Source organism: Spodoptera frugiperda, chromosome 29 (assembly GCF_023101765.2).
Source record: "Spodoptera frugiperda isolate SF20-4 chromosome 29, AGI-APGP_CSIRO_Sfru_2.0, whole genome shotgun sequence".
NCBI lineage: Eukaryota > Metazoa > Arthropoda > Insecta > Lepidoptera > Noctuidae > Spodoptera > Spodoptera frugiperda.
The window spans coordinates 8220629-8246942 of record NC_064240.1 but is presented as its reverse complement, the minus strand read 5'-3'; the positions used below and the strand labels follow the sequence as shown (position 1 = coordinate 8246942).

General features: G+C 33.8%; 4 protein-coding genes across 5 annotated transcripts; 2 read left to right on the top strand and 2 right to left on the bottom strand.

The window, feature by feature from the left end:
* The first annotated feature begins 473 nt into the window (after positions 1-473).
* LOC118268194 (U3 small nucleolar RNA-associated protein 18 homolog) lies at positions 474-2024 on the top strand. The gene is made up of 2 exons (XM_035582556.2): positions 474-640; positions 726-2024. The coding sequence occupies exons 1-2, from the start codon at positions 600-602 to the stop codon at positions 2002-2004; spliced, it is 1320 nt and encodes a 439-aa protein (XP_035438449.2). The 5' UTR covers positions 474-599; the 3' UTR covers positions 2005-2024.
* A 1940-nt stretch (positions 2025-3964) lies between these two features.
* On the bottom strand, positions 3965-9252 carry LOC118268195 (dnaJ homolog subfamily A member 1). The gene is made up of 8 exons (XM_035582557.2): positions 9080-9252; positions 8437-8640; positions 7903-8150; positions 7661-7819; positions 7395-7550; positions 7091-7262; positions 6874-7001; positions 3965-5327 (listed from the first exon to the last, which is right to left on the bottom strand). The coding sequence occupies exons 2-8, from the start codon at positions 8633-8635 to the stop codon at positions 5178-5180; spliced, it is 1212 nt and encodes a 403-aa protein (XP_035438450.1). The 5' UTR covers positions 8636-8640; positions 9080-9252; the 3' UTR covers positions 3965-5177.
* An 809-nt stretch (positions 9253-10061) lies between these two features.
* LOC118268149 (glycerol-3-phosphate dehydrogenase [NAD(+)], cytoplasmic) lies at positions 10062-23739 on the top strand. Of its 2 annotated transcripts, none has more exons than XM_035582462.2 (9): positions 10062-10393; positions 10670-10847; positions 12839-12979; positions 13074-13181; positions 15311-15457; positions 15545-15728; positions 17710-17863; positions 18821-18913; positions 20405-21912. In XM_035582462.2, the coding sequence occupies exons 1-9, from the start codon at positions 10341-10343 to the stop codon at positions 20433-20435; spliced, it is 1089 nt and encodes a 362-aa protein (XP_035438355.1). In that variant the 5' UTR covers positions 10062-10340; the 3' UTR covers positions 20436-21912. The 2 variants fall into 2 exon arrangements, with proteins under 2 accessions (XP_035438355.1, XP_035438357.1); XM_035582464.2 differs by lacking the exon at positions 20405-21912 and adding an exon at positions 23322-23739 and having other exon boundaries at positions 10088-10393.
* A 135-nt stretch (positions 23740-23874) lies between these two features.
* On the bottom strand, positions 23875-26218 carry LOC118268197 (methionyl-tRNA formyltransferase, mitochondrial). The gene is made up of 5 exons (XM_050706208.1): positions 26028-26218; positions 25676-25882; positions 25154-25287; positions 24586-24753; positions 23875-24275 (listed from the first exon to the last, which is right to left on the bottom strand). The coding sequence occupies exons 1-5, from the start codon at positions 26207-26209 to the stop codon at positions 23905-23907; spliced, it is 1062 nt and encodes a 353-aa protein (XP_050562165.1). The 5' UTR covers positions 26210-26218; the 3' UTR covers positions 23875-23904.
* Positions 26219-26314: the final 96 nt, after the last annotated feature.

The window sequence follows — 26314 nt, the reverse complement described above, 5'->3', positions numbered from 1 at the left end:
TATGTATTGTTTATTAATATAAAGATCTCTTTACAGGGTAATTGAAACTAAAATGTCAGAGTAACAGTGTAGTACTGTTTGCATAAAGACATGAACTTTTTTTTTTTTTTTTTACATTTTTTTTTTACATTTAATGGGTCGACGTTTGGCCGCTATCTCACCTGATGGTAAGTGATGATACGGCCTACGTATTATCACTTAATTAACTAATTTATTACAATATTTTTTTAGCTTCGTTAATGCATACAGGTATTGTGGGTTAATAAAAAACTAATATTTTTATTTAATTTCACACTTTACTCATTTCACGTTTTCCGTGTCGCATAGGTTGGTAAATAGCAACCGATTGGTGGCAAAGGGTCAAAACACAAGTGACAACGGCGCTACGCCACGATAATGTATTTCCGCCATTATTATACCATAAACAACACGACTCCAAAGACTAAAGCTCTTGTCAATGCTATTGTCATTTGTAACTTGTGCCAGTTGTCAGTGTCAATAAATAAATAAAATAACAAATAGCAAAACGTGAGCGTGAATGTGTCGTGCGAAAATAACCTCCAAATAAGTTCAAGAATTTTACACATTTATTTATTAAAATGAAGCGCAAATCTTCTGAAATTCAAGATGCTGAAGACAGGTATGTATAGCTATGTTTTACATAAAGAAAGAGGGCAGAAATATTGGACAACTTTCATGTTGAAGCTCTATTTATTTTGTTACAGAGTTTCGCAGTTATTGTTTAATAAAACAAAGAAATTCGTTGAAAATTTACATACGACGACAGAAGAAAAAGATGTTAGCCTTGACCTGAAACCAGCATGGGTTGATGAAGATGATGAAAACTTTGGAGCGAATATTATACCGAACATTAAAAGTACAGGTCTATATACAGAAAAACTAAAGCAAAAATATGAAACCTTAATGGGCACCCCAAATTGGGCTTCTTTGAATAATAAACCTAAAGCAGATGAAGAAGATGATGAAATATTGAGAACTGTAGGACATTTACACAAGAAAAAGGCAACACACTTACCAAAAGATTTCCTAGAGATCAAGAAATTTCCTCTAATCAATGCTGCAACTAAAAACGAAGGACCCATCATATCTTGTGTTGAGTTTCATCCTAAAGTAAGTGCTGCTCTAGTGGCTGGTCATTCTGGTGCAGTTTCATTGTTTTCTATTGGTGCAGATGTAAATAACAAACTACACAGCTTCAGTCTTAAAAAGTGGCGTATAAGTGCTGCTCAATTTTCACCAGATGGATCAGAGGCATTTATTGCTTCTAAAAATAACCACACTTACTGTGTTTACAATCTTGTTAAAGCTGAACCAAAATTAGTTCAGCTGCCTCGGGCAGTCAAGAAACCTGTAATTTTTAAACTGTCAAGTGATGGTAAATATTTGGCAACTTCTGATGGGTTTGAAGAAGTATATCTGATATGTGCCGCATCCAAAGAATTGTTGAAATCTCTGAAACATAACAGCAACATAGCATCAATAGCATTTAGTCATGATTGCACAGAGTTATACTGTTACGGAGTTGAAGGACAAATCACAATATGGGATCTATCCACACACAGACCTTTAAAGAAATTCTATGACCATGGATGTGTAACAGCATCCTGTCTTACTTTAAGTAAATGCGGTAAGTTGTTAGCTACAGGCAGTGGAGAAGGTATTGTCAACATTTATCAAACTAAAAACCTAAATATACCAGAACCCATTCCATCCAAAGTAATTTCTAATTTAACAACCAAAATAACAAATCTAAATTTTAATTCCACTACAGAAATACTTTCAGCATCTTCTGCATATTATCCAAATGCTGTAAAACTTGTTCATATTCCGTCTTACCATGTTTTTGTAAATTTCCCATGCCCAAAACTGAACCACTATCAAATTGACACTATTAATTTTTCCCCTAACAGTGGTTACATGGCACTGGGAAACAATAAAGGAAGTGCATTTTTGTATAGACTTAAGTATTATAAAAATTATTAATAAAATTGTTTGTAAGAAAAGTTTTTGTTTTTTATAAACTTGCTGCTGTACTTAGTCATCTTCCCCCCATCAAACTGAACAAAATATTTTTTCCTCAACTAGTGAGGTCAGGTGAAAACTAGCCTAAATTATAGGTGATTTATAGCCAATGGTATTTCCACCAGAGATGTTTTATGGCAGTAAAATTCCATGGTTTTGATAGTACTATTATAATTAATTCGATTTAAACTGTGTTGGAATTAAAGTCGTCATCACAACAAGGTATTATTGTTTTTGAGTTTCACTGAAGTCCATGGAACTCCAGTTTATGCATAAATCAAACAGATTTTTAAAAAAGGCATCATTTATTCCTTCAGTAATTGTTTTTTCGTGGTATTTTCTCAATTATATCAAGTTACACTATTAAAAGCTATAATATCCACACTTGTTGAGATGTGTTATGCTATGTTGCTGTGGATGCGTTTGGCTTCCACTAAACATATTCATCGCTACCGACATAAAGTTTAGCACTGGTGGAAACGGACTCAGACTGTTTTTATATGGAAAGATGCGTCCTATGGATGGCTTCCCTACTATCAATAAATATCGCTTACTCGAACTGTACATTTTACTCGACAGCTACATAGCTTTAGTATAGGTAGAAACGGTCACATAATTTCACAGCTTAGATATTACATCTTCGTAATATAGCTACATGGCACATCTCTGGTGGAAAAGCACCCTAATAACATCCCAATTTGGTCGGGCCCGATCGACCGATCACGACCAAATTGTAACGTGTGTAGTAGGCCCGACATGGTAATTATTATTAAATAGGGTACTGGACGGACGGACATGGTCGGGTCACTGATAACGACCAACCGTCAGTGTTGCCAGCTAGAAATTTTTGGACTGCCGTGTTTTTTTGAGGAAATGTGTTTGCCGTTAAGCCCTAGCCATGTTTTCAACTTTTTAATTTGTATAATGACCTTCACCAATTCACCGCAGTGTTGAGACATTTTTGCTAAACATTAATACGTTCACTTCGGATGTTATTGATTTATTCCTTTTTTTAGTAGGTAAATTCTCGTCCGGTAAATTGCCGTACCTATATTGTTCAAAATTATCCAATTATTGTAGAATACGGCAATTGCGTAACAATGCTAATGACGGTAGGGTGTCTGACGGTCGGAACGTATGTGCGCAATGTCAGGGTGGTTGATGCGATTGACCCAATTTTGCCGGGCACAACCAAATTGGGACATGTAGTAAGGGCTTAACCCATTCCATGAGTATGATCACAAGTCGGGTGTCCGTCGCATACATCTGCTTAAGAGCGGGGACACACGATGCGTTGCTGTAACGCACTTTTAGCTGCCTTTTTTTAATAAATCCAGTGCCAAAATTTGGGACTGAATCCTGAATTGAATTATTTTATCCCCAACCCTGGCAGAGCATTGATCGTAGTTGTGGTTATTCTGTGGTAGTGGGCCTCGTCTGAATTGGTTGCTTGATTAATTTGGTAGTTCACCTAACTACTCTACCTTGTTCTACAAATCATCCAATGTCTTCTCCCGCCTTAGACGAGGCTAGTCCGAAAGGGAATGCCAGACTCTTACTGTCTAGAAACCACCTCGTTTCTACTCCTGCTTTTCGAGCCGGAACCAACATAACTCGCTAGGCGGGCAACCCGAAGCTCGAAATCTCCCTAACGTAGTAGTAACGTAATTTATACAACCGTGAGACCATAATATTATGTAACATAAGTATCCTACTTATACATACACTATCTTCCAGGTAAATTATATCATGGGCTGATTTTTTCAACGCCAGATAACTTTACGGGGCGAATCAATTTGATTTTTTTCCGTATAAAACTGTTACGTCAATTTTATTCTATAAATAAAACTTGCATGTTGATTGAAAAATCGGCCCTGAGCTGAATAGGAGTTTTGCGAGGAATTGAAAATAAAACCAAACCTTTGAGACAAAATCTTTATTTATAAACTAAACTTCAGCTATTTTTATGAGAATAAAATGACAAGCCATAAACCATTCAACCACAAATCATTACGAATCACAGGCCTATATTATGGTATGTTCCCATACAACACCTTAAACTAGCATACAGTGCATTTAGTTATACTTTAAATAAAACGTTATTATGTTTAATTTAAACATAAATAGTAGATAGTCATAAAATAAAGCGTCTAACATTTCCAGTGCCTTGAAATTAGAGAATCTTCGAAAATATTGCCTACAATATTTAATGGAATTGCGTGCGTAAAAAAAAACCTAGTAATTGTTCAATTACTACGCTATTGGTATTTTACTAGAGAACTTCTGAATTCATGCACATTTTACAAGCATGTAAATCGTAAAATAGTTCTGGTGGTACAAAGCTTTGATTACAAGCTATGAATTCAATTGTATAAGCACTGAATATGTTAAAACAAAAAATACAACTTTATGAAATCAATATTTGCTAACATGCCTTGATGGTTGTTAAATACTAAGGTTCTGAATAGATATAGATAAATTGAGTCTAAAAGAGGTATGTTGATAGAAAACTAAATCACAGTAAAGATTGTTACTTCACCAAATTAATTATTCACCTTGAACAATGGACCTACATTGAGACTAAGAAGTTTAACTTAAAATTACATAAATAATGCCAGGTTTGGGAAAAGCAGGTAAAATTTAAACCTAAATGCTTTGCTCACTCAATGTTACATTAGCGTCTTCAAGGACAGGATAAGCAGTAGCAGTAGAATGTGATGTTTACAATATGATATAAATTGAAAAACTAGTAGCCAGTCACATATTATAATTTAATAATTAAGCTAGTATTGCCTTACACTTCATGAAATACAAATAGCATCATAATTAATGAGTTACATACAATGGATTGACTTTACATGTGAATTACGTTTAAATAAAATGTTGGATTGATAAATTTAATTTAACTACTTACAAAAAAGGTTAGTAAATAAAATATTAAGGTACATAATCTCAATGTTACAATGCGAGATAATGCATACAAACTACTCAATATTAGTTTGTAGAATCCATATCAATAAATTTTCCATCAATATGTATGACATAATTTTATTGCTATTAATATTTCAATTAGTAGTACTTTAGTTGGATTAGGTCCATCGCTGGCGGTTGTTTGGCGGGTATGCGGCGACGTCTTAGCTAGTAGCGCATTGTACTCTGTTCATACCAGGATGTTCGTCATCTTCCTCGTAAGCATTGCCTTGGTGTGCGCGTCGCCGGCGCGACTCTTGTTCTGGGTCTAAGTCAATCAACTGACACTCTTCAGCCAGTTCAGGAATTTCAATCTGTAATTGGAAGAAGTAAATTTTATATTGTTATAAACACCACATTTTTAAAGGAAATAGTCATTGAGAGGTCAGCCGCAATTGGCAAGACATTAATATGTATGACTGAATAACACAGGTCTGCAAATTTTAACTTTTATTTTCCCCTTTTAGATTTGATTGCTGATCTTGGGGTAATCAGGTGCGCTGATTACGAATATGTACTTAGATTTTTCCTATCACCCTCAGTTTTTTTGAAAAATCCCTTTATGTGAATTCGCAAAAAAAAGACGACTTTACCAAGTATTATTTTTTTTATTACAAAAAGGAAACACTTACATAACTTCAAAATATAAAAATACACTTAAGGGAGAGCAATAAATCAATAAATAATATTAAATATTGTTGTGGTATCTTGCTTTCTTTTCAGTGAAGCTCCTATTGTGAGATTTTCGTTTAAAATTGCGACTCGGATCATCTCGTTTTAATAGCCAACAATAGTCTGCCATCATTCTTTTATTCCACTTCCCTTGATAGCGACGTTCTATCTCCTTCAAATCCTGGTGAAATCTTTCGCCTTGCTCTTCACTTACAGCTCCCAAGTTATCAGGAAAGTAGTCTAAATGCGAATTAAGGAAGTGAAGTTTAATGCTCATCGAACATTCCATTTTTCCAAAATTCTCAATCATTTTCTTCACAATTTGGTTCTGAGGTTCTCGCCAAAGCACAGGCGATAGGAGATCAAAGCTATTACTCTTCCCTTTTGACCACTTTCGAAGTTCACGAACACATGTCGTACAAACTTTATGCGGGACCCACTGTTTATCTTGATTGGCGATTGGTAGGCCGAAATACATATTATAAACGTTACTTATAAATTCGCTAATGTTGTGCTGCTATTTTTTCAGCATAAACTGCCCACAAATGTAGCAAAAGGTGTCCGGAGAGTTTAAACACTTTCGCGATGACATTTTTCAAGAGAGCGTTTCGAATTGCACGGAAGTACCTACTGATTTTATAAAAACAATGATGATACTATTTATACAAAAATATTAATGTAACGTCATTAACTCTCTTCTAACGATTTAAGTTAATTTCAATTAAAACAAACGTTAATTGTACAAGAAATGAGGTCATTAGCAAATGAGTTAAAAATCGACCATTTTTTGATAATAAGGGCATGCCACTTAGTTAATTAAGTTATATTTAACTAATTTTATTTGTGAGAACATATTCATTATTGTCTACTGCAACCATTTAGTGTGTTTTTTGGTCAGTAAGAAACGATTGGAATAAAATATCAATTAATAACTGGGAAGGCCTATGCAATTTTTACAAAAAAAACAATGTTAAATAACTAAAAATTCTGACGTGATGGAATTTTTTGAATATTTTTCCTGTAATCAGCGCCCTAAAATCTATCTAAATCAATCATCAAAATTAAAAGGGGAAAACCGGTGCAGACCTGTGTAATTAGTACCACAATATATTGAACATACATATAGTTTGAATAGTTACATAACCTACTTCAAGTTACTTTGCAAAGTAGACATATATTATTACTTACCCTTGGGCGTGATGGGAGGCAGTTCTCAAGAGCAGGAATGACTTCAGGTGGAATGCGAGCAGGGAAGTTGACCAGGAACTGGATGATAAGCTGGCCCTTTTCAAATGGATTCTTGTACATTGGCATACCTGAAAAATAATTAAGTGTATTAATTACCACAGTAAATGACAAAACATAGTAGTTTAGTGATTCATGTTATTTTTTTAAAACAACTTACCTTCATTCAACACACACTTAACATCCCCATGCTTAGTAACTTCACCAGGAAGTACAGTTATCACAATATCCCTGTCATCTAGGGTCCGGATGACTTTCTGGAAGCCACACAGTGCCTCAACAAGTTCAATGTTCAACCGGATAATGAGATCATTACCAGAGCGTTTGAAAATCTAAAAAGAAAACAAAAGACATTAATGACCCATTATCTATTATATAAAAAAACAATTTATCATTGGATTGATAAAATATTACATCTCCTGTTATTAGAATAGTTAGATGATAAGTTAGTGTAAGTTACTTACTTCATGCTCCTTCTCATCTAAAACTATAACAAGATCACCAGGCTCAAGCTCTGGTTCTTGATCACCCTCTCCACTGAAGACAATCTTCTGGCCATCAGTCATACCCTTGTCAACATGGACTTCAAGAATTTTGCGGTCCCGCACAGTCTTACGTCCCTGTAATATAACAACATCAAATACATGAATAAAGATGGTATTGACAGCAATATACAGTGGCATGTCACTATTAAAAAAGTTATAAGACACTTTTTACTTTTGTGACTTACCTGACAAACTTTGCAGCGATCTTTAGGATCAATAATCTCCCTCTGTCCACGGCATTCACTACAGACTGTCTGTATTTGGTGGATCATACCAGGTGCCAATTGCTGAATTTGAACCTGCATGCCTGTACCACGACAAGTGGGGCAAGTCTGTACTGCACCCTAAAACATACAACATTACATTAGTAATAGTTAGATTATAGGTGTTTGTTGTTTTGTAGTTTGCACAGCAGTATTTTACCTACCTTTTTGCCACCACGTCCCTCACATTTCTCACAAATGACATTCTTCTGCAATGCCAGTTTCCTTACAGCTCCACGGTATAGCTCTTCAAGTGTTACAGACAGTTGGTGAATAACATCCTTGCCCTTGCGTTCACGACCACGTCGACGACCACCGCTGAATCCACCGCCAAAGAACATGTCAAACAAGTCCATGGGTGAGGAGAAGCCGCTTGCTCCAACTCCTCCCTCTTTCAATGCTTGTTCCCCACCTGAATTTTGTTATTATCACTTTTAGAACTTACTCTTATAGTACAAAAAGCAGAATATGTTTTTCATTATCATCTTTACTTAGCATTGTTACAGCATTAGTTAGCACATTTGGATTACAGGTTAACTTAGAAGTTTTATCTAATTTACTTTTTACTGTATCATGGAATTCATACTATTTATTACAATACATAATTGGCATAGTAAATAGTTCAAAATGTATTACTGTATAAAAGTCACACAAAATGTTACATCATTAAGAAGAGATATGGAAAAGCAATAACAAACCTTGGTCATAAATGCGTCTCTTGTCTGGATTAGACAATACTTCATAGGCTTGTGAAATCTGTTTAAATCTTTCTCCTTCATTTGGGTTTTTGTCTGGGTGGTATTTGAGAGCCAGTTTTCTATAAGCCTTTTTTAATTCATCTGTGGTGCAGTTGGGTTTTACACCCAGTATGTCATAGTACGTTGTTTCTTTCACCATCTTGCCTGGATGTTACAGAAATAAACAAAATATATTACTATTATGCAGGTATTAATGTACTAGATCTAGAAAATTCTAGCACTCGATTCTTGAGGTAAACTTTTCTATTATATAAAGTTAATCAAATAAAAGCTAAATCATAGGACGTAGCTAGGCAACGTGGTCTAAAATCAATACTAATTTACAACAAGGCCCTAATAAAACCTTACGCGTGGTGTATTTCCACCACCACACTATTCAAATAGCAACAAAGAGATATCATGTCAAAGACTTCAAATTATTAAATTATAGCGAAATTCACTAAGAAATTGTACAATCCATTCGAAAAAGTCCACGTAATGATAAAATAATATGGAAATTGTCGAAGAAAATAAATTTTACGTATAGACGACCAACACATTTTCCAAATTACTTTGTCAGAGTAGAATAATTAAATAAACTCACCTCGTCTTTCTTATTGTTTATAGAGTGTTAATAACAAATTAGAAAACTTTTAGGAGCACTAGTTTGCAGTATTCACGAGCACAGAAAACGAGCACAGCAAAAATCACGCCGTACAAGCACTTCCTCACACGAGATTCGTTCAACTTCAAATGACGTTTGATCGAACAAGGCGAAGAGAGTTGTCCAGTCGATGGAAGCACATTCGAGAAGCTTCTATAATCTAGTGTTCACTAGCGGATAATAGCCAAATCTTTGTCTGGTACAAATAAAATTTGGAAGGTGTAGACCATGCTTTACAATGAGGTTTGTCGGTGAACTAGATGGCGCCAGTATAGATGTATCATATGTGTGGCAGCCATTATCCTTAATTGTTATGTTTAAATAGCATAAAAACCTCTATAGGCGTGATTCATGAATTAAATACGCTAAAAACTCAGCACTAAATTGTAAGAATAGCATAACATTCAATAAGAAATCGAAAAAACTAAAATATTGTCTTGCTTAGGGTCCCACTGAGTATGGTAACACTACACTAAGTCGGTAGTCTCGAAATTGATAACGACAAAATGATAATGCTTTAGTTTTTAATAAATTAAGCGTCTAACTTATGTCGTGAATCTATACTAATATATTATGCTAAAGAGTTTGTTGATTTTAACGCTCTAATCGCTGAAACTACTGGTCAAAATTTAATAATCTACTTGTCTTAGATAATTCGTTTAATTTTATTGAGGAAGGCTCATAGAACTTATATGGACGGCTATAACGCTATCTTACGTGGTTTTGTCCACATAGTTAGTTTGTTTATAGTATTGTTAGATATTTCGACACTAAAATGCAGTTGAAAATGTAATGGGAATTCATTTTAAGAACTTAGCGACCAAATTTTGTCGTTACTTAAGTCGAGACTCAACCCGGTGCTGCCATGATAAAAAATATCAAAATTGACATTTGTCACTTTGACTTAACAGCCTGACAGTTTGATTTTTGACAGTCTGACAAACTTCACAAACTGGTCACCCGCGCCGTGTCGAGGTGATAATAGCTGTAGCAGTAGTTACGATTTCCTAGCTGATAACGAGTTGATTTTGATAAGCTCATTTAACTTGATAACGTCACTTGCTAAACGCGGTGCGGCGTGTGCGTAGACCAGTGTGCAGTCTGCCAGTCTCGCTAGTCGTTGCGAATTCGTCGCAAGTTTTGTTAGCGGAACCTTCTGCTATTTAATTCCGTTTACTATTTACCTTTATAAAAATAAATAATGGCAGAAAAAATACTGAAGAACAGGGTTTGCATTATCGGCTCTGGTAACTGGTAAGAAGTAACAGTTGATTGTGATAAATATTATATAAAATATATTCCTATGCATGTGTAATTTGATCACTTGAACAAACGTCGAAAGTGTTGCTGTACTAGCTGACCTTTAACAAAATCATGACATAACAATATCACGATTTATGTTTTTAATCTTATATTATAAAATTATAGCTCTTTTCTATAATTTAAATTTATTTTATTATTTTTGCCTATTAAATCCAATGTTTGAAAAAAAAAATTTTGGCATATATTGTTATAATATTTTTAATTTAGGGGATCTGCAATTGCAAAAATTGTGGGTCGCAATGCTGCGAGACTGCCGAATTTCGAGGACAGAGTTACTATGTGGGTGTATGAAGAGATGATTGAAGGCAAGAAATTGACAGAGATCATCAATGAGACCCATGAGAATGTTAAATATTTGCCTGGACACAAACTTCCCCCCAATGTGGTGAGTACTCTATTTTATAACTCTACACACACAGTTTCACAGAAAAGTTTATTTTAAATTATCTATTAAAATTTAAGTGCACAACTGCTTTCCCCTTCAGGGATGAAAGTATTAAAATAAATTATTTATGATTTAAAGGAAAATAGAATGGAATACATAGAAATACCGACATATTATATTTAAACCCTAAACATTACATTTCTCTCACAACTAGTATAGCTGCATATGTTCTTGACAGTGCCCATGTGAAGAACACATGTCCAATCTATTTTGGTAACAGTTCATTATCAAAGCCATCCAATGACAATGTTATCTCACAACCTCTTCTGTCAGCGGTTTTACATTTACTACTAATGAAGTATTGTATTTACAACCAATGATCTTAATTAAAGCACTATTGTGTTGTTTATAACTGCTTTTAACTAAGTACCAGAATCTAGAAACTGGTGTAAACACAATGTCTATTAAAGAATGCTTTATGTTTGGTTTTATGCAACTGGTAGACCTTGGTACAAAACATCTTTATCAGTTTAAAAACACAATCACTTATGCATATAATATAAATATGTATAAGTGAAGAAATATTTCTTTTAAAATATTGACCAATTGTTTTGTTAGCATAGACAGTTAACAATCTGTTATTATTAACACTGTATGTATATAATAGAGTTACTTAACTGTAATTTTCCATTTCAATGATTCAGTTCTATTTATAAAAACATTTCATTGCCATATCAAGCCAACCAGATCAGAAAAAAAGGGACAAAATATATTTTTAAAGGTGATATTTGTCTTCAACAAATAAAAGTTATCTATTTGTTATAGCCATACTAATTTGGTTATTTCCACTTCATAATAATTGGAACAAAAGAATCTCTTGATTTACACAATTAAGATCTTGCAGTGTTTCTTGACCTTGGAATTGATTAACTGTGACTGTGTCATATCTAGATGTGTGTACCTACTGTATTATGTAACTAACAATAACATAAATACATACTGTACATGAATTTATCTTATTTTTTTCTTTAAACAGTCTAACATGTTACTTATGTGACATTTAAAAAAATACAATTTCTGCAAATAATTTCTCAAAATAAAATTACAGGTATCTCTCTGTTACACATTGATTCTCGTTGTAGGCTTATAAAATTAATTTAAAATTTTAAATGAATGGTAAACCTGTTTTATCATTTGTGGCATTTTGTCAATTTTATAATTTTTAAAAGTATTTTTCTAACATTAACATTAAATACACTGTAGTGAAGTTATATTTTCCTATATTTTTCGATATTGTCTGCTTGAGTTGATCAGTAAAAGCTCCTATTCATACACAAAAGGGTGTCATTGTCTTTGCTTTCATTGTCATTTTCTCGCGTCGCCGTCGTCATCAAAGCCGAGTTCGTAAGAACAATACAACCCTTGCATGGCCGATTCAGAAATAAACTGCTAGAGAACCATAGCTTTGCATTATTTGTTTATAATTATACTAGCTCCTTCAGCATCTGTTCTTTTTCCACATTGTCGAAATTAAAATAGACTATGTTTTCTCTATGCGAAATTTCATTCAATCTGTTTAGCAGTTTTAGTGTGAAAGACTAAAAACTTGCATATTATAATAGGCCTGTGTCGTAAATTTCAAAAATGGCTTATTTCGATAGTTTAGTACCTGTATTACCCCAAAAAATAATATTTCATGATAAAACTTATATTTAAAGCACATATTTTAATGTGTATTTTATATGATATGCGTGGTGTATTTTTGATTTTGTATTTGTAAAAATAACAATAATCTTATTATTTTGTGAGGAATTATGCCGGTTTTCCTTGATTAAATATCACAATTTACGCCTAGAAACATTCATCCATTGATTTCATTGTTAGTTGACACAAGCCTATTATGTACATTCTCAAAAACTTTTCCATTTACAACATTATTAGAATAGGATAGAAAGTATGTTAACTATAACTTATTTAATTGTTTCACACAGGTTGCCATTCCAGAGGTGGTCGATGCAGCGAAGGACGCTGACCTTCTTATTTTCGTAGTACCCCACCAGTTTGTCAGAACTATTTGCTCTACACTCCTAGGCAAGATAAAGCCGACCGCCGCTGCACTTTCCCTGATAAAGGTACCTACTTTACATCCGTTTTAATTGCGTCTATATAAAGTTATTACGCATTAGGAGTTATATAAACTTAATTATTCATTGTTTCTTCCCTCAGGGCTTTGATATCGCGGAAGGCGGTGGCATTGACCTCATTTCCCACATTATTACAAGATGCCTCAAAATCCCATGCGCCGTCTTGATGGGAGCTAACATTGCGTCTGAAGTAAGTGCCCATACATCTTTTCTCTACAAACTTTTCTTTTTATGCATTAAATTATTTCCTCAGGTCGGCCTATTACGTCGTCCCACCGTTATGTAACTAAAGTCTTACGAAATAATAGCTTAGGATGAGTCATTAGGCAATTAGAACATGTTTTGATTTTTTATGAGATCACTTTAAACAAAACGTTAATTAGATATAAGTAACTGTGTATAAATATAATACAGTGCTCCCTATCTTTTTCGTGCAATGTGTTAAAAAAGTCTAAGTAAATATAAAATATTGAATTTCATGTTTTGTAACACGAAAAATTCAAACACGTTGATAATATCGGTATTTCGCAAATTAAAACGTGATATTAATTTATTATCATCGGTTGTAAAATTTGTTTTGCAGATTTATGGCTGATTAGATTCAAATTAAAATATTAGATAAGTATTTATCGGTCAATTGTAGGCGTAATGATCATTGTATGACGTTGCCTACTCAAAAAGAAAATGTCTACGTCTTTTCTAAAGGTTCAAGGCTAAAAAACTTGCTTTGGATTTTCTCGTGATTAAGCAACTAACAGATAGATATTGTTTTATTACTACCATTTGGTGGATCTAAAACAGTAACCACCTACTCACCTAGTTTTGTCTGGGTAACAAAACCGATTAGACTAGACTAGACTAGACTGGATTAAATCGAAACTGAGACAGTAAAAATTAAGCGTACCTTAAGCATAGGGACTAGGGAGTCTGTTCAGCATCTGGACTCACCGACATTGATGACGATTAAGTAAACTATATTATGATAGTTATGGAACTTTAAGGGATTAAAAATATTACGTTATGTAAGAAGTGGGTTTATTTTACAAAGATCAAGATCAATACCTATTCTGAAATATTTATAAAATATCGTTAAGATGTCTGTGTCAAGGCAGTTTGTTCACGCGCTCGAAAACACTTAGCAACGTGTACTGGCAAATTGCCTATTCACGTTAAAGTAAATTGTTTGGTATATAAACTGACTCAGCCACAATAGTTATTGCAAAACGTAGCAAAATAAAATATAGTTTGAGAACCACAATATTTTATCTGTTCAGAAAGATAGTGATAGATGTAAGATAGATGGATTAATTACTAGATCCGATCTAAATGACCAGATATAGGATTGGAATGACTTTTTCATTTGAAGACGAAAATCGATCCCTTTCCTTTTTTTACCCGACTGCGCCAGAAGGAGGGTTATGTTTTTCGAGAGTATGTATGTATATATGTATGTATGTATGTATGTATGTATGTATGTATGTATAATTGTTTGGCACGCCCTGCAGCCTAAACCGCTTGATGGATTTTGGCTTGAGAGGTGTCGTTGGATTCGTATTTACTGTGAGAGTGACACTGGATATATCAAAATATTTAAAAATCAAAATGGCGGATTTTTGGCGCCAAATTCGAATATTTCTCACTCTCTACCCTAAACGGCTTGATGGATTTTGACTTGAGAGGTGTCGTTAGATTCGTATTTACTGTGAGAGTAACACAGGATATATCAAAATAATAAAAAAACAAAATGGCGGATTTTTGGCGCCAAATTCTAATATTTCTCACTCTCTAGCCTGAACGACTTGATGGATTTCTGCTTGATAGGGGTCGTTTGATTCGTATTTACTGTGAGAGTGACACTAGATATATCAAAATATAAAAATAATAAAACTAAAATACCATAAAATAAAAAAGGTAATTTAAAAAACTAAAAAACCCGACTGCGTTTCTTTATAATATTTAAATGAAAAATCCCTAAAACAAGAAAGTCATCGTAAAATTGAAGCAGTCGGGACCCATTCTAAAAAGCCAGCCGTAAGTATGTGCCCTCACTAAGTTTTCATATTTAGAATGGGTGCCGACTGCTTCAATTTTACGATGACTTTCTTGTTTTAGGGATTTTTCATTTAAATATTATAAAGAAACGCAGTCGGGTTTTTTAGTTTTTTAAATTACCTTTTTTATTCCTGCGTAACTTGTAAGGGTTTTTCCGACAGATTACCGTAAAGTAGGCTCGTTTTTAAATTCGTCCAATTTAGAAATTGGTATGAATGGAGCTAATAACTAGAATTTGAAAACAATTTTAACGATAAACCATTTTAGGTGGCTGAAGAGAAATTCTGTGAGACTACAATCGGATGCCGAGACGTGCTGCTTGCACCTATGATGCGTGACATCATCCAAACTGAATACTTCAGAGTGGTCGTGGTTGACGACGAAGATGCCGTGGAAATTTGTGGGGCACTGAAGGTACAGTAGAAACCGACTAGTATCCGATCTAAGTACCGGTGTGAAATTGCTGATCCGAATAATTAATGTATCAATTCGTATGCGCAGAACATTGTCGCCGTGGGAGCAGGTTTCGTGGATGGCCTTGGCTTCGGTGACAACACTAAAGCGGCCGTAATCCGTCTAGGTCTTATGGAAATGATCAAATTCGTCGATGTGTTCTACCCTGGCAGCAAGCTTAGCACTTTCTTCGAGTCCTGCGGCGTGGCTGATCTCATTACAACTTGTTATGGTGAGTACCTAACTATTTATAACGTTTTGTGAACCAATAAATTAGATCTTCAAATAACAACTATGAACCGAAACGGTTCAGCAACCAGACCACTTGATTAAACAAGAGCGTCAGAAATAGATGTTTGTTATTACTGCTTGGATACCTCATCCTATACTAAATTTTAACTTTACATATAGGCAAAACTAGGTGTGCACCACTGCATAAAATAACTTTTCCGTTTCGTCGCAAAGGAAATTGCACTGTTTATCTGATCATATGATTTATGTGTTTATCATTGAACGGGTTCAGAGCGGTTATAGTACTCTACCTAAGTATAGCCATACGCGGTACGAGCTATACCTATGTGTAGAATCTTGGTTGGTAACATGTAGATAGATAGCTATAGGTGTACTGTTCTGCACTTACTAGAACAACGTACCTACTCTATTTACTTCATTGAGTGCAAGGTATTAGATACAACGTATAATAGCAAGATAGAGAGACGAGAACAATGCATAATAGCATTTCTCAGAGGCCTTACACTTACATTACGCCTACCTACCTATCGATTAGCCACATACATACCTAGTTGTAAAATTTATCTAACGCAAACATTTTATCGAGTGCTTTGGGCAAATTTTGTGCGTTAGGAGTGAATATGATCGGTCTGCGAAATTATCAGCTTGAATAAACAGTTGTTGGTAAATTTAAATTCACCTTATGGAGTACTGATACATGATATCGATGCAATCAAGTGTAGTAACTCAAGTGGCTTATTATTTAGTTTACTTTCTAAATAAGTATTTTTCATTTGCTTTGCTTTTAAAACGAGTTGATAAATTTCAATACCCTGCAGAATGATTGCAATTCTGATTTATCCCTGATTGGCTTGCTGACATCTTGAACTCGATATCTTACCATGTGGATTTATTCGCGCTTGGGGTATCGCAGTATCACTAGCAAATTGATAGCGGTCTATCATTAGAGAGATTAATGGTAAGCATAGCTTAACAGCATAAACCGATACGTATTCTGTTTTGCACTTTTGTACCGGTCTGCTAAATACTTAATCAAGTTTATTTTTTTACTCTTTGAACCGTTGCTAATGTGTATGAACGAAATATCACCTTGAAAATATCGTTTAGAGCAAATTACTATAATAAAAGATAAACGATAATTTATAATTACTTATTAATGAATGTAGCATTGTTGTCATTTATTTGGTAAAGATTGCTCAATTTGATGCGATGTTATGTAAAATACCGACGGTGCAGAGTGCATATTACTTAGTAGGTACAAACATCTATTTATTATCTAATGGGGACAAAGACCGCGGACATTGACCGGTACAATATTTTGTACTCGTTCAAGAAGCACTTATTTATCCTACATTTATTCATCGTTGATTCATATTCAATGAATGACAAGCAACAATTTGTGATAATGCTCTAATTAAAAATATTGTTAGCTGAAGTAATTAATACCTAAATTGCATCTGGCTAAGGCACATATTTCTTCATATTCAATTTATTCACTTTTCATTTCGTAACTTATGTTTCGAAATCTCGTACTATTGATCAAATGGTCGCTATGTTAAAGTTATAATGGTTTAGAACGGGTATAACTGGTTATTACGACAAGTCGTAATCAAAAATGTGAACGGAGTTTGACACACCCCCTTATGATAAAGCCAACTTGATAAGTTGATTAAAACAGTAATGTTTTAAGTAAGTAAGTGGCGGAAGCTCAGTGGAACTATTTTTTGCCAATACTTGGTGTTTGAGGAAGCTATTCAATAGTACTTGTACGACAACTTCCGCGAAGCTAATAATAGCTACCGCATTGGACGACAATTTCAACGCGATATATTAATTATGAAGGTCGTTTTGGCAATATTTTACAATTTTTTCATATAATTTAAACGCGAATTTTCATCAGAAATGCAATGCATAATGAATGAGATTTTATTATTATAAAATTCGAAATATTTTTATTTTAGGTGGTAGGAACAGGAGGGTTGCGGAGGCCTTCGTAAAGACTGGCAGGTCTATCAAAGAGCTAGAAGACGAGATGTTGAATGGCCAGAAACTTCAGGGACCAATCACCGCGGAAGAAGTCAACCACATGCTTGCCAACAAAAACATGGAGAACAAGTAAGAGCGATACAAAAATATCGCATTGTTTTGCTTAACTATTATACCAATTTTAATGTCGTCGTCCTTGTATAACACTATATTAATAGGACAACATACAACCCATTACAGATAACTTATGCTGCAAAGGTTTATGAGGCTGTGTAAAACAATAAATACGCAGTTGATTAAAGTCGGAAAAATATTTAAACGACCCGTTAAAGCGAATAATGGCGCGTAAATGATGTTCCATTTAAAGAACAATTTTCTTACATTCACATGCGCGACATACGGAAGTATTACGTTGTTGTTGATCTCAGAACTCGTAGATAACGACGGGACAATTATAATCTAAAGTGATATAATCGGGCTGTAGGTTGAACTAAAATAGTTCGTCTTGGCTTGCATCCACTCGTCACTTGAGGTCACTGGTGCATTCGATGAAGGATATTGCAGTGTTTCTGCAACTATTTCATGCACAAAATCTATTTTAGGCAGTTTACGTAACTACTTATCAAACTTTTGACACCTAGTAAGGCATTTCCTGTGTATTGTATACCTTTAAATGTTTTTTGCTTCTATACTGATCGATACAATATTGCTGTTCCTATGTTCAATGTCAATGTCAACCTGAACATAAACATTGTCTGTAATCCGCACATAATAAACATTGACACTAAGCCAACTATCTCAAAAATTGATACTTGGCTTCTCTCGTGATAACCGTGATAACTGCATACATTTGCTCAGTTTTAATTTTGTAGGAATGTGATTGTGCCAGTTTGAATACGCAAGGTCGATGAAGACATTAGTAGGAAATACTTTGATTGCTTAGTTTTGTGCATAGAGGTTTACGTAACTAGATGTATCTTGTGAATGTATTTGCGCATTCCACAGTTATAGAGTCCGGAAGGTATAGATAGATAGTAGCTGCATTGTTTGTGGAGCGAGGGCAAATGAATGTACAATTGTTTCCAGGTTCCCTCTATTCACCGCCGTGTTCCGCATCTGCCGAGGCGAGCTGAAGCCCAGCGACTTCATTAACTGCATCCGCAGCCATCCAGAACACATGTAAGATTACGCCATCACTTGCATCCGCTTCCTTCTCTGTGTAGCTTCTAAATTAGACAAATAGAGCATAATAATGTATGTAGAATAGAGCCGATTAACTTATTGTGTACATAACATGATATGTATATGTATGTTTATTTTACAGGGTGCTAGTACTTAGATATGAATAATATTATACGTAATACAAAACGATGTATTGTTTGGCTGCACTTTTGAAGAAAGCATTGAATTCTTAATTAACATAATGTGCTTGCTTCGCTGTTTTAATTGCCATTTTATTGAATGCATGACGAATAGAAGTTCTTTATCAAGTAATTAAAACTTACTTTTGAATACAGAAAGTGATTTATGAGGGTAGTTATTGTGATTGAATCGTTAACGAACAAGTTAGTCAGTGAAATGGAAGAAATGTGTTTGTAATCGATGCTGTGCTAAAGATCTGGTCGAGTGCAACCATGCATTACATCAATTGTTTGTTAAACTATGAAGCATGTAGTAAACATAGCTGTATAAAACTGACACCCGTTGTTATAATAATATAACATGTTGCTAATAATGAGTAAGCGTCATTACTATTATCTATTCTGATGTATTATCTGTCAAATAAGCTAACAAATATCGCCGGCGGATCTGTTATCGACGTTTAGGCTAGTAGCTACAGAATAAATGAACATATTCGAGTGGTTGTTGTTCAGATAACGTTTATTGATGTTGTGGAGTTTGGTGTAGGCGCTAAGTACAAACAAGTATACTGCGTAACGTTACCGTTATGTACCAACTGTAGTGTAATATATCACTAGATACAGTTATCTTTTCAATTAACCTATATATTTATATTGCACGTTAGATCTAATATAGTTTATTTGTATCTAAATACATAGTTGATTAAAGCGTAAATATTTGTTGAATAAAATATCGTACTTAGAAAATGCTAATATTTTTCATTCTCCTTATGTTTAGTGATCCTGTTGTCTTGTTGTCTGTCTTCTACACTTGTATTTGACTTGGTACCTGGAAAATATGTCATCTAATTGGGTACAGGACCCTATACCCATGACTAATGTACATGTTTTTACCATTTATTGTTGAATTTTTCAGATTTGCTCCCAAGAATATTAGTATTTACTGAATGCTACCATGAAAAATACTTTTTACTAATCAAGTGGCTGCATTTTTGTATGTTTTTTTTATGCATGTTGTGTTGTTAATAATCATGTTTATTGTTTGTAGCTAATTTTTGCATGTTACTTTGTTTTAATAAATCTCTTTTTTGGAGAAGGCTTTGTTTATGTTGCCGTTGTATAGTTCACTCAATCATCACATGTTCAAGCTTTCAAAGATTTTTCAGACCTTAATAATTCAGGTAATAACTACCTAAATACAGGTTAAAGTTATGGGTAGGTACGTGTTTTGTTTAATTGTTGATATCTAACCAGAATGTCCATCATGATAATAAAAGAAATAACATGTATTTTTACACTAATATTCTAGGAAACAGCCGACGCCCAAATGTTCTCTGTGACCAAAGTGAGGCGCCTTCAGAATCAGTCATCAACATGAAACTGTCGCATTTGTCGTCCGGCACGCAGCATAATTCTCACATAACACACACACCCACACACGTTAATATTTTTCCAATTAGAAACTAAACACGCGCTCTTTGCATTTAAACTTTACAGGCGTGATAGTCACGTTACCAAATCAATTAATAAAAAATGTAAGGTGTTACCAACTTAACAATTTTTCTAAAGGAATATCGAATACTTAATTAGTACTTGGTGGAACAAAATACAGATTCGTTCAGTAATATTTGGCCTTGTTCTTTTATCTTATCAATACATTCGAGCGTGATGTAACTAATTGGAAAAAGATACATAATAAATATCATTATTGCATGAGTGTCCACCATATTTTTGTGAAATGTTGTGTTAAAATTTTAATTTTGTTATGTAGCTGTCCGCTTTATTATAATATTGCATAACACAACGTTATGATTTCCGTCTACATGTATAGAGGTATTTTTGTTTATAGGTGTACCTAATCTAGAAAACGAATGCGTGAATTTTAATGAAACGCTCGATGTTATAGCTATAAAATATAAACTTAAAGAACTGCATGCGGACTGGTAGTGTAAGTAAATGATTTATCAATTTGTTGAGTGAATAAAATTCTATCAGAGAAAGCTTTTAATATTATCAATATCACACTGAAAGTTTAAGTGTGTTTATTCCAATCGAGTGATTTAATCTATTGAAAAATAGATAATATACATTGTTATACTTGTAACGGTTAGTTATGTTAAAAAGGTGGTAGTTTTGTGTGAACTTTTTATAAATGGGATAGGGTCTTATATTTTAAGCCTGGGTTCATGTCTAACCAGTGAAGAAAGCCATTATTCGTCTAGTCTGTATTTTTTATATTACTTTTGCAACGTATCAGCTATCTTTTGAATTGTAGCTCTTTCTGTAATTTTTATATTGTATTCTAAGCGTAACTAAAATATGAGATGTGTACCTATGTACGTACTACCACGGACAGGTACATATCCGTGGAATTCATAATAACTGAAGTTCATATTAAATTTATTAAACCGTGTACACAATTTCGACATGTCATTCACAGAGTAGGTTGTACATTTGAGTGCACGTTAGTGGTAGCATTACAACAGAAAGCGTCTTTATTTAGTATGCAATAAGGACGAGTTTCCTATTGAAAGTGTTACTGCCGTATGGTCAAATGTATCATTGATTCATTTGGGAATGTTTAGAAAAACAGAAGCCTTTATTATCGATCCGGCCAAAGCCATTGCTTCCAGCGTACATCACATTTATTTTTTTCAGGATACGGATAGTTAGAAAGACACAAAAGTCACATTGCTGTATAACTTAAAAAATACCAAAGGTAAGGTAGAAGGCTTCTGTTTTTTATGTTTACTGTACATGTACATAAAGCGTAAATAATTAGAACATGTTATATGTATGAATATAAAGCATATTTAATATCGGTCTATTATTTCATTACGATAACCATCGGCTACCATTTGAAATCTCAGGCCTGCAATCAAACGTATCAACGGTGACTTTGACTTCTTGTTTTGATTAGAATTACGTCAATACATTTGTGTTACCGATCAGCGATTGATTGTATCTATTCTAGAATTGAATTTGAATGAAGTTTTCATACAAAACTAGAGCATGAATATAAAGATTCGACTTCACTCTAGAATACAGGCCTGAGTGAAACTAACAATTATATTTTTTAGTATAAAATGGGTATGTTAATCTTAGTAAGTAGTCATTCAGCAACGCTTGGCCACAATAACAGGTAGTTATGTCATGTTTGCATTACATACATTTTTATTTACATAAAATTTTTGAGTTATAGTGTGACAATCGGCTTATGTGTGCAGCTCGTTTAGAGTAGTATCATCTCATTGTCATCGGTAAGTAACGGGTATGTAATTTTGTATAAATGTTGTACATTATCTTAATTCACATTGGCGTTGCATTGCGGGTTCGACACCTGTAGGGGAAAATGTCACACTTGTTTGTAAGTACAAGAATACGTCTTGTACAGTTGGCGAAGTGACTGCATGGACAACCAGCTACTGTGCAAACTGTACCAGTTACTATTCTCAGTGTGATCAACTTGTTTGATGTGATTAAGGTGTGATGTGTATGGAAAAGTGTTCGGTAATGAACCCGGGACACAAGAAGAAATGTAGTGTGAAGTTATTTTTTAAACAAAACTGGACTTCTTCAGAAATAGACAAGGAGTTAGCAGACTGAATCTCAACAGGATTTGGCTGTATGTCAGTATTTTACATAGATCAACAATAATGACCTCTACAACACGCTAAGAGTGACACCGCATTTGAATATAGTATTGATTAATGTCTAGTTTCTTGCTAGATACGCGCGGTGAGTTTGCCGCATCAACTAAATTAGACTTTGCTTTACTTTCCTTCGGCACGGGGACGGACCAGTACAAAGTCCTATCCTAGTCGGTCGCATTTTGGACTGAAGACTTTGTTATTGGTTTGCCAATTATCACAATATTCATGTTTAAATATTAACAAAATGTAACAGAACCTAACTCAACATTATTTATGTAAGTTATTACGCCATTTAGCATACCTAAAAGGGAATTTTCAGGTCTGTAATTTTTTATAGGATTTTCGACGTTATACCCTAAAAACAAAGTTGAAATCTAATAAATGCTATTGATAGCAAAGCGTTGACCGCTGGCGCTGGCGTCAGTACTTTTGTTGCAAGACAACAACGCAATCTATTCGTCAGATATATCCAGAGATATGCAATCCAGCAAAAATACCCACTGATAACACTTACCTACTAATTTTCTTTCGTTTTAGCAAACGTGGAACTGATTTCTGCTTTTTTATTTTCAGGGTGAGGGTTTGATGAAGTAACATCGTAGTTTTCTGCTAGCAAATGAATTTAGAACAATTACGTATCAATCAACCAAGTAGCTAATAAGATAGTTACCGTGTAGATTCCTTTGTCTGTCTAGTTTAATAATGCCTAATACTGCCATAGGAAATTAATCTTTATAGTACATGTTTAATTAGATTTTAGGTAAAATAAAGACAAATATTGTTTTTACTAACACAACTTTCCACTACAGAAGTACCTACAGACTATCTACCCTACTAACAAATATTTATTTTATTTCTATTTTTATATAATTATTTTAATATTTATGTTTACAACACTTTATGTACCTATGCTGCATCCAAAGGTGTAGTGATATCTAATATCGTATATATTTTGTAACTTCTAATATACATTATTATAAATTTAATAAAACTTATTACTTATTTAACCCCCTAAAACCTGCCCCTGTTAACAAATATTTATTTTATTTTTATTATCGTCCCACTGCAGGGCAAAGTTAACAAATAAAACTTGCATGAAAGAGGTATTGGAATAAAAACAACGAAATAATAATTATCTAACATGTATTTTAAGTATTTATTGATTTCTAAAAACTGTACACTCTCTTTTATCTGTGGGAATATTTTTTATATAACCATTATAAAAGTCTAGGGCGGATATTTGCCTTTTGCCTACTATCCTAAGAGATCTAAAATAAATATATCTTCGGTCTTTACATAATATTCTGATTGCTTTAGTTTTATCACAATATTCTATTGTCCCGATTGGTTTATCACTATGGTCTATGCTATTGTCATTGAGAAATGCTTCAAATAGTTTCATTCGTTTATCTTTAAATGTAGTTGTGAGTGGGTACACCCCATATATAGCGCGGTACAGATTGTACACTTCAACTGCTGTCATCGTGGACCATCGTACTTCACTTATGCTTTTGTGTATTTTCTTAGCTGTAATAAGAAAAAGAAAAGTTAAATTAGGTAGTGTCAGATTTGATTGGTAAGTATTACTGTTACTTCTAACAGTACAACTGGCTTGTTCATCAAGTTGTCGCAATTATGACAGTCATCAAACAAGGAATCTTGGACCAAGGGATCAGGGGCTGGGTGAAGGATTTTTTTGAAATTGACTTGTTAAGTATAAGCATGGTACTGAAACATTCACTAGTGTGAAGGTATGGCTGCCTCATCGGTTGACCCAGTTCTCAATAAAGGTGGTAGCTATGGTATTTTTAAGTAACAAATAAAAATAAATATTTACCATAAGTGACTCCCTCTGAACTTTGTGGCTGTGCATTTTCTAAGCTTGTAGGTAAACTCCTAATACATTCTACCAGCATTTCAGCACCATATTCTGATAGTTGCTCAGTCAGCTCTGGTAGTTTTATGTCCTCGGACACTGGTACCCTTATTTGACTTATTATTTCACCTGGAATTTTAATAAAGAATATTAATAGGTAACATTCAATAACTTGGTATATAGGTTTATATTATATGGTATATTGGTATATAGGTTTCTATGGGTCACAACATTTGGTATTTGGAGTGAGTAGACTTTTAATGTGATGTTAATCAAGTCTTGTAACTACTAATCTCCATAACTATTAATTTCTGTCTGAATTAGTTTTGATGTTAAATAGTTCAAAGAATGAAATCATTAGTTTTAATGTTCAATAGTTCAAGAAAACTCAAGAATCTTATAACTATTTAGGTCATAAATAGGTGCCATAAAAAACAAATGAGTAAACAATTAATAAGTATGTATTAAAATATTAAATTAATTACTATTATATTTTTATGAAACAAATAATAAACTGAAGTATGCTTACCCACATCAAAGATATCAGCTTTAATCTTCATGAGCGTGACTCCTGTGACCTGGTCTCCATGCAGCAGAGTGTGGATGATGGGAGCAGCTCCCCTCCATCGAGGCAGAAGACTTGGGTGCACATTCACCATACCACTGGAAATTATTAGTTGTGTTTGTAAATATTAAATTGAGACTGATATTACATCACAAATATTATTTAAAGGTTATAGAAGGGCTAATTAGTATAAAAACCTTTTAGATTTATAATATGCTTTACATTTGTGATTAGGAGGTACAAGTACGAGAATAATATTAGCCTTGGCCTTCCTTAATGACTTACAAGCTGGAAACCTGCATACAGCAGACAGTATGAACTATTATTACAGGGACACTATTATTTTATTGTATGATTAGTTTCTGACAGCAGTCCCATGGCTTAAAAACCTGTGTGTTATTATAGACCACAATCTACCCCTGTTACAAATCCCAATCATAGAAATGAAGAAACATTGAAAATGGTAAAAAACATTTTTTGACTTACAGAGGAAACTTATTGAGTAGATCTTCTTTAATCAGATGACCAAATGCGACTATTAATCCCAAGTCATATTCAGCAGGTTTTAAGTTGTCTAATGGCCATGGTACTGTATTTATATTTTCTTCTTCAGCATACTTTATTATATCTGTTTTGTGCTTAGTATTCGTAGTAACTAAGTCCAATCGGTCAATCAAGTGATTCTCCTTTTTTCTGAAAGAAGTTTGTGTGGTATGTTTTGATTATAATAAATTGAATAAAAAGGAAATAAGGATAACAGTAAAATTTATCGTATCTAAAGAGAATATACAAAAATCATTAAAAAATCAAGCAGGTTGTTTTTAATTGTTCATCTTACCTGAATTCATTTATCTTTCGCAAACTACTAAGTGCAATACCATCTGATCCAAAAAAGAGAAGTTTGTACGATTTTGTGGCGGCATACTGTCTCACAAATAAGTAATTTCTTTTAAAAATAGTTTTAAGAAAGTGAGATGATAGGTTAGGAATCATTTCACCAAAATACAATAACATTGACATCTAATGTCAGTTGTCAATGTCAAAATTAAAAGACATTGGACAGTGCTACCAACCCCTACAAGAAATGATGCGTTCGTAATTTAAAATTGTCGAACCTTATAACAT

Coding starts and splice junctions, on each gene's coding strand:
- LOC118268194 (XM_035582556.2), top strand. CDS start 600: ATGAAGCGCAAATCTTCTGAAATTCAAGATGCTGAAGACAG. Junction 641..725: donor ATTCAAGATGCTGAAGACAG/GTATGTATAGCT, acceptor ATTTTGTTACAG/AGTTTCGCAGTTATTGTTTA.
- LOC118268149 (XM_035582462.2), top strand. CDS start 10,341: ATGGCAGAAAAAATACTGAAGAACAGGGTTTGCATTATCGGCTCTGGT. Junction 13,182..15,310: donor GAGCTAACATTGCGTCTGAA/GTAAGTGCCCAT, acceptor AAACCATTTTAG/GTGGCTGAAGAGAAATTCTG. Junction 17,864..18,820: donor AACAAAAACATGGAGAACAA/GTAAGAGCGATA, acceptor AATTGTTTCCAG/GTTCCCTCTATTCACCGCCG.
- LOC118268197 (XM_050706208.1), bottom strand. CDS start 26,209: ATGTCAATGTTATTGTATTTTGGTGAAATGATTCCTAACCTATCATCT. Junction 25,883..26,027: donor CGAAAGATAAATGAATTCAG/GTAAGATGAACA, acceptor AACTTCTTTCAG/AAAAAAGGAGAATCACTTGA. Junction 24,754..25,153: donor AGCTGATATCTTTGATGTGG/GTAAGCATACTT, acceptor TTAAAATTCCAG/GTGAAATAATAAGTCAAATA.
- LOC118268195 (XM_035582557.2), bottom strand. CDS start 8,635: ATGGTGAAAGAAACAACGTACTATGACATACTGGGTGTAAAACCCAAC. Junction 7,820..7,902: donor AGGGACGTGGTGGCAAAAAG/GTAGGTAAAATA, acceptor TGTATGTTTTAG/GGTGCAGTACAGACTTGCCC. Junction 7,263..7,394: donor TAGATGAGAAGGAGCATGAA/GTAAGTAACTTA, acceptor TTTTCTTTTTAG/ATTTTCAAACGCTCTGGTAA.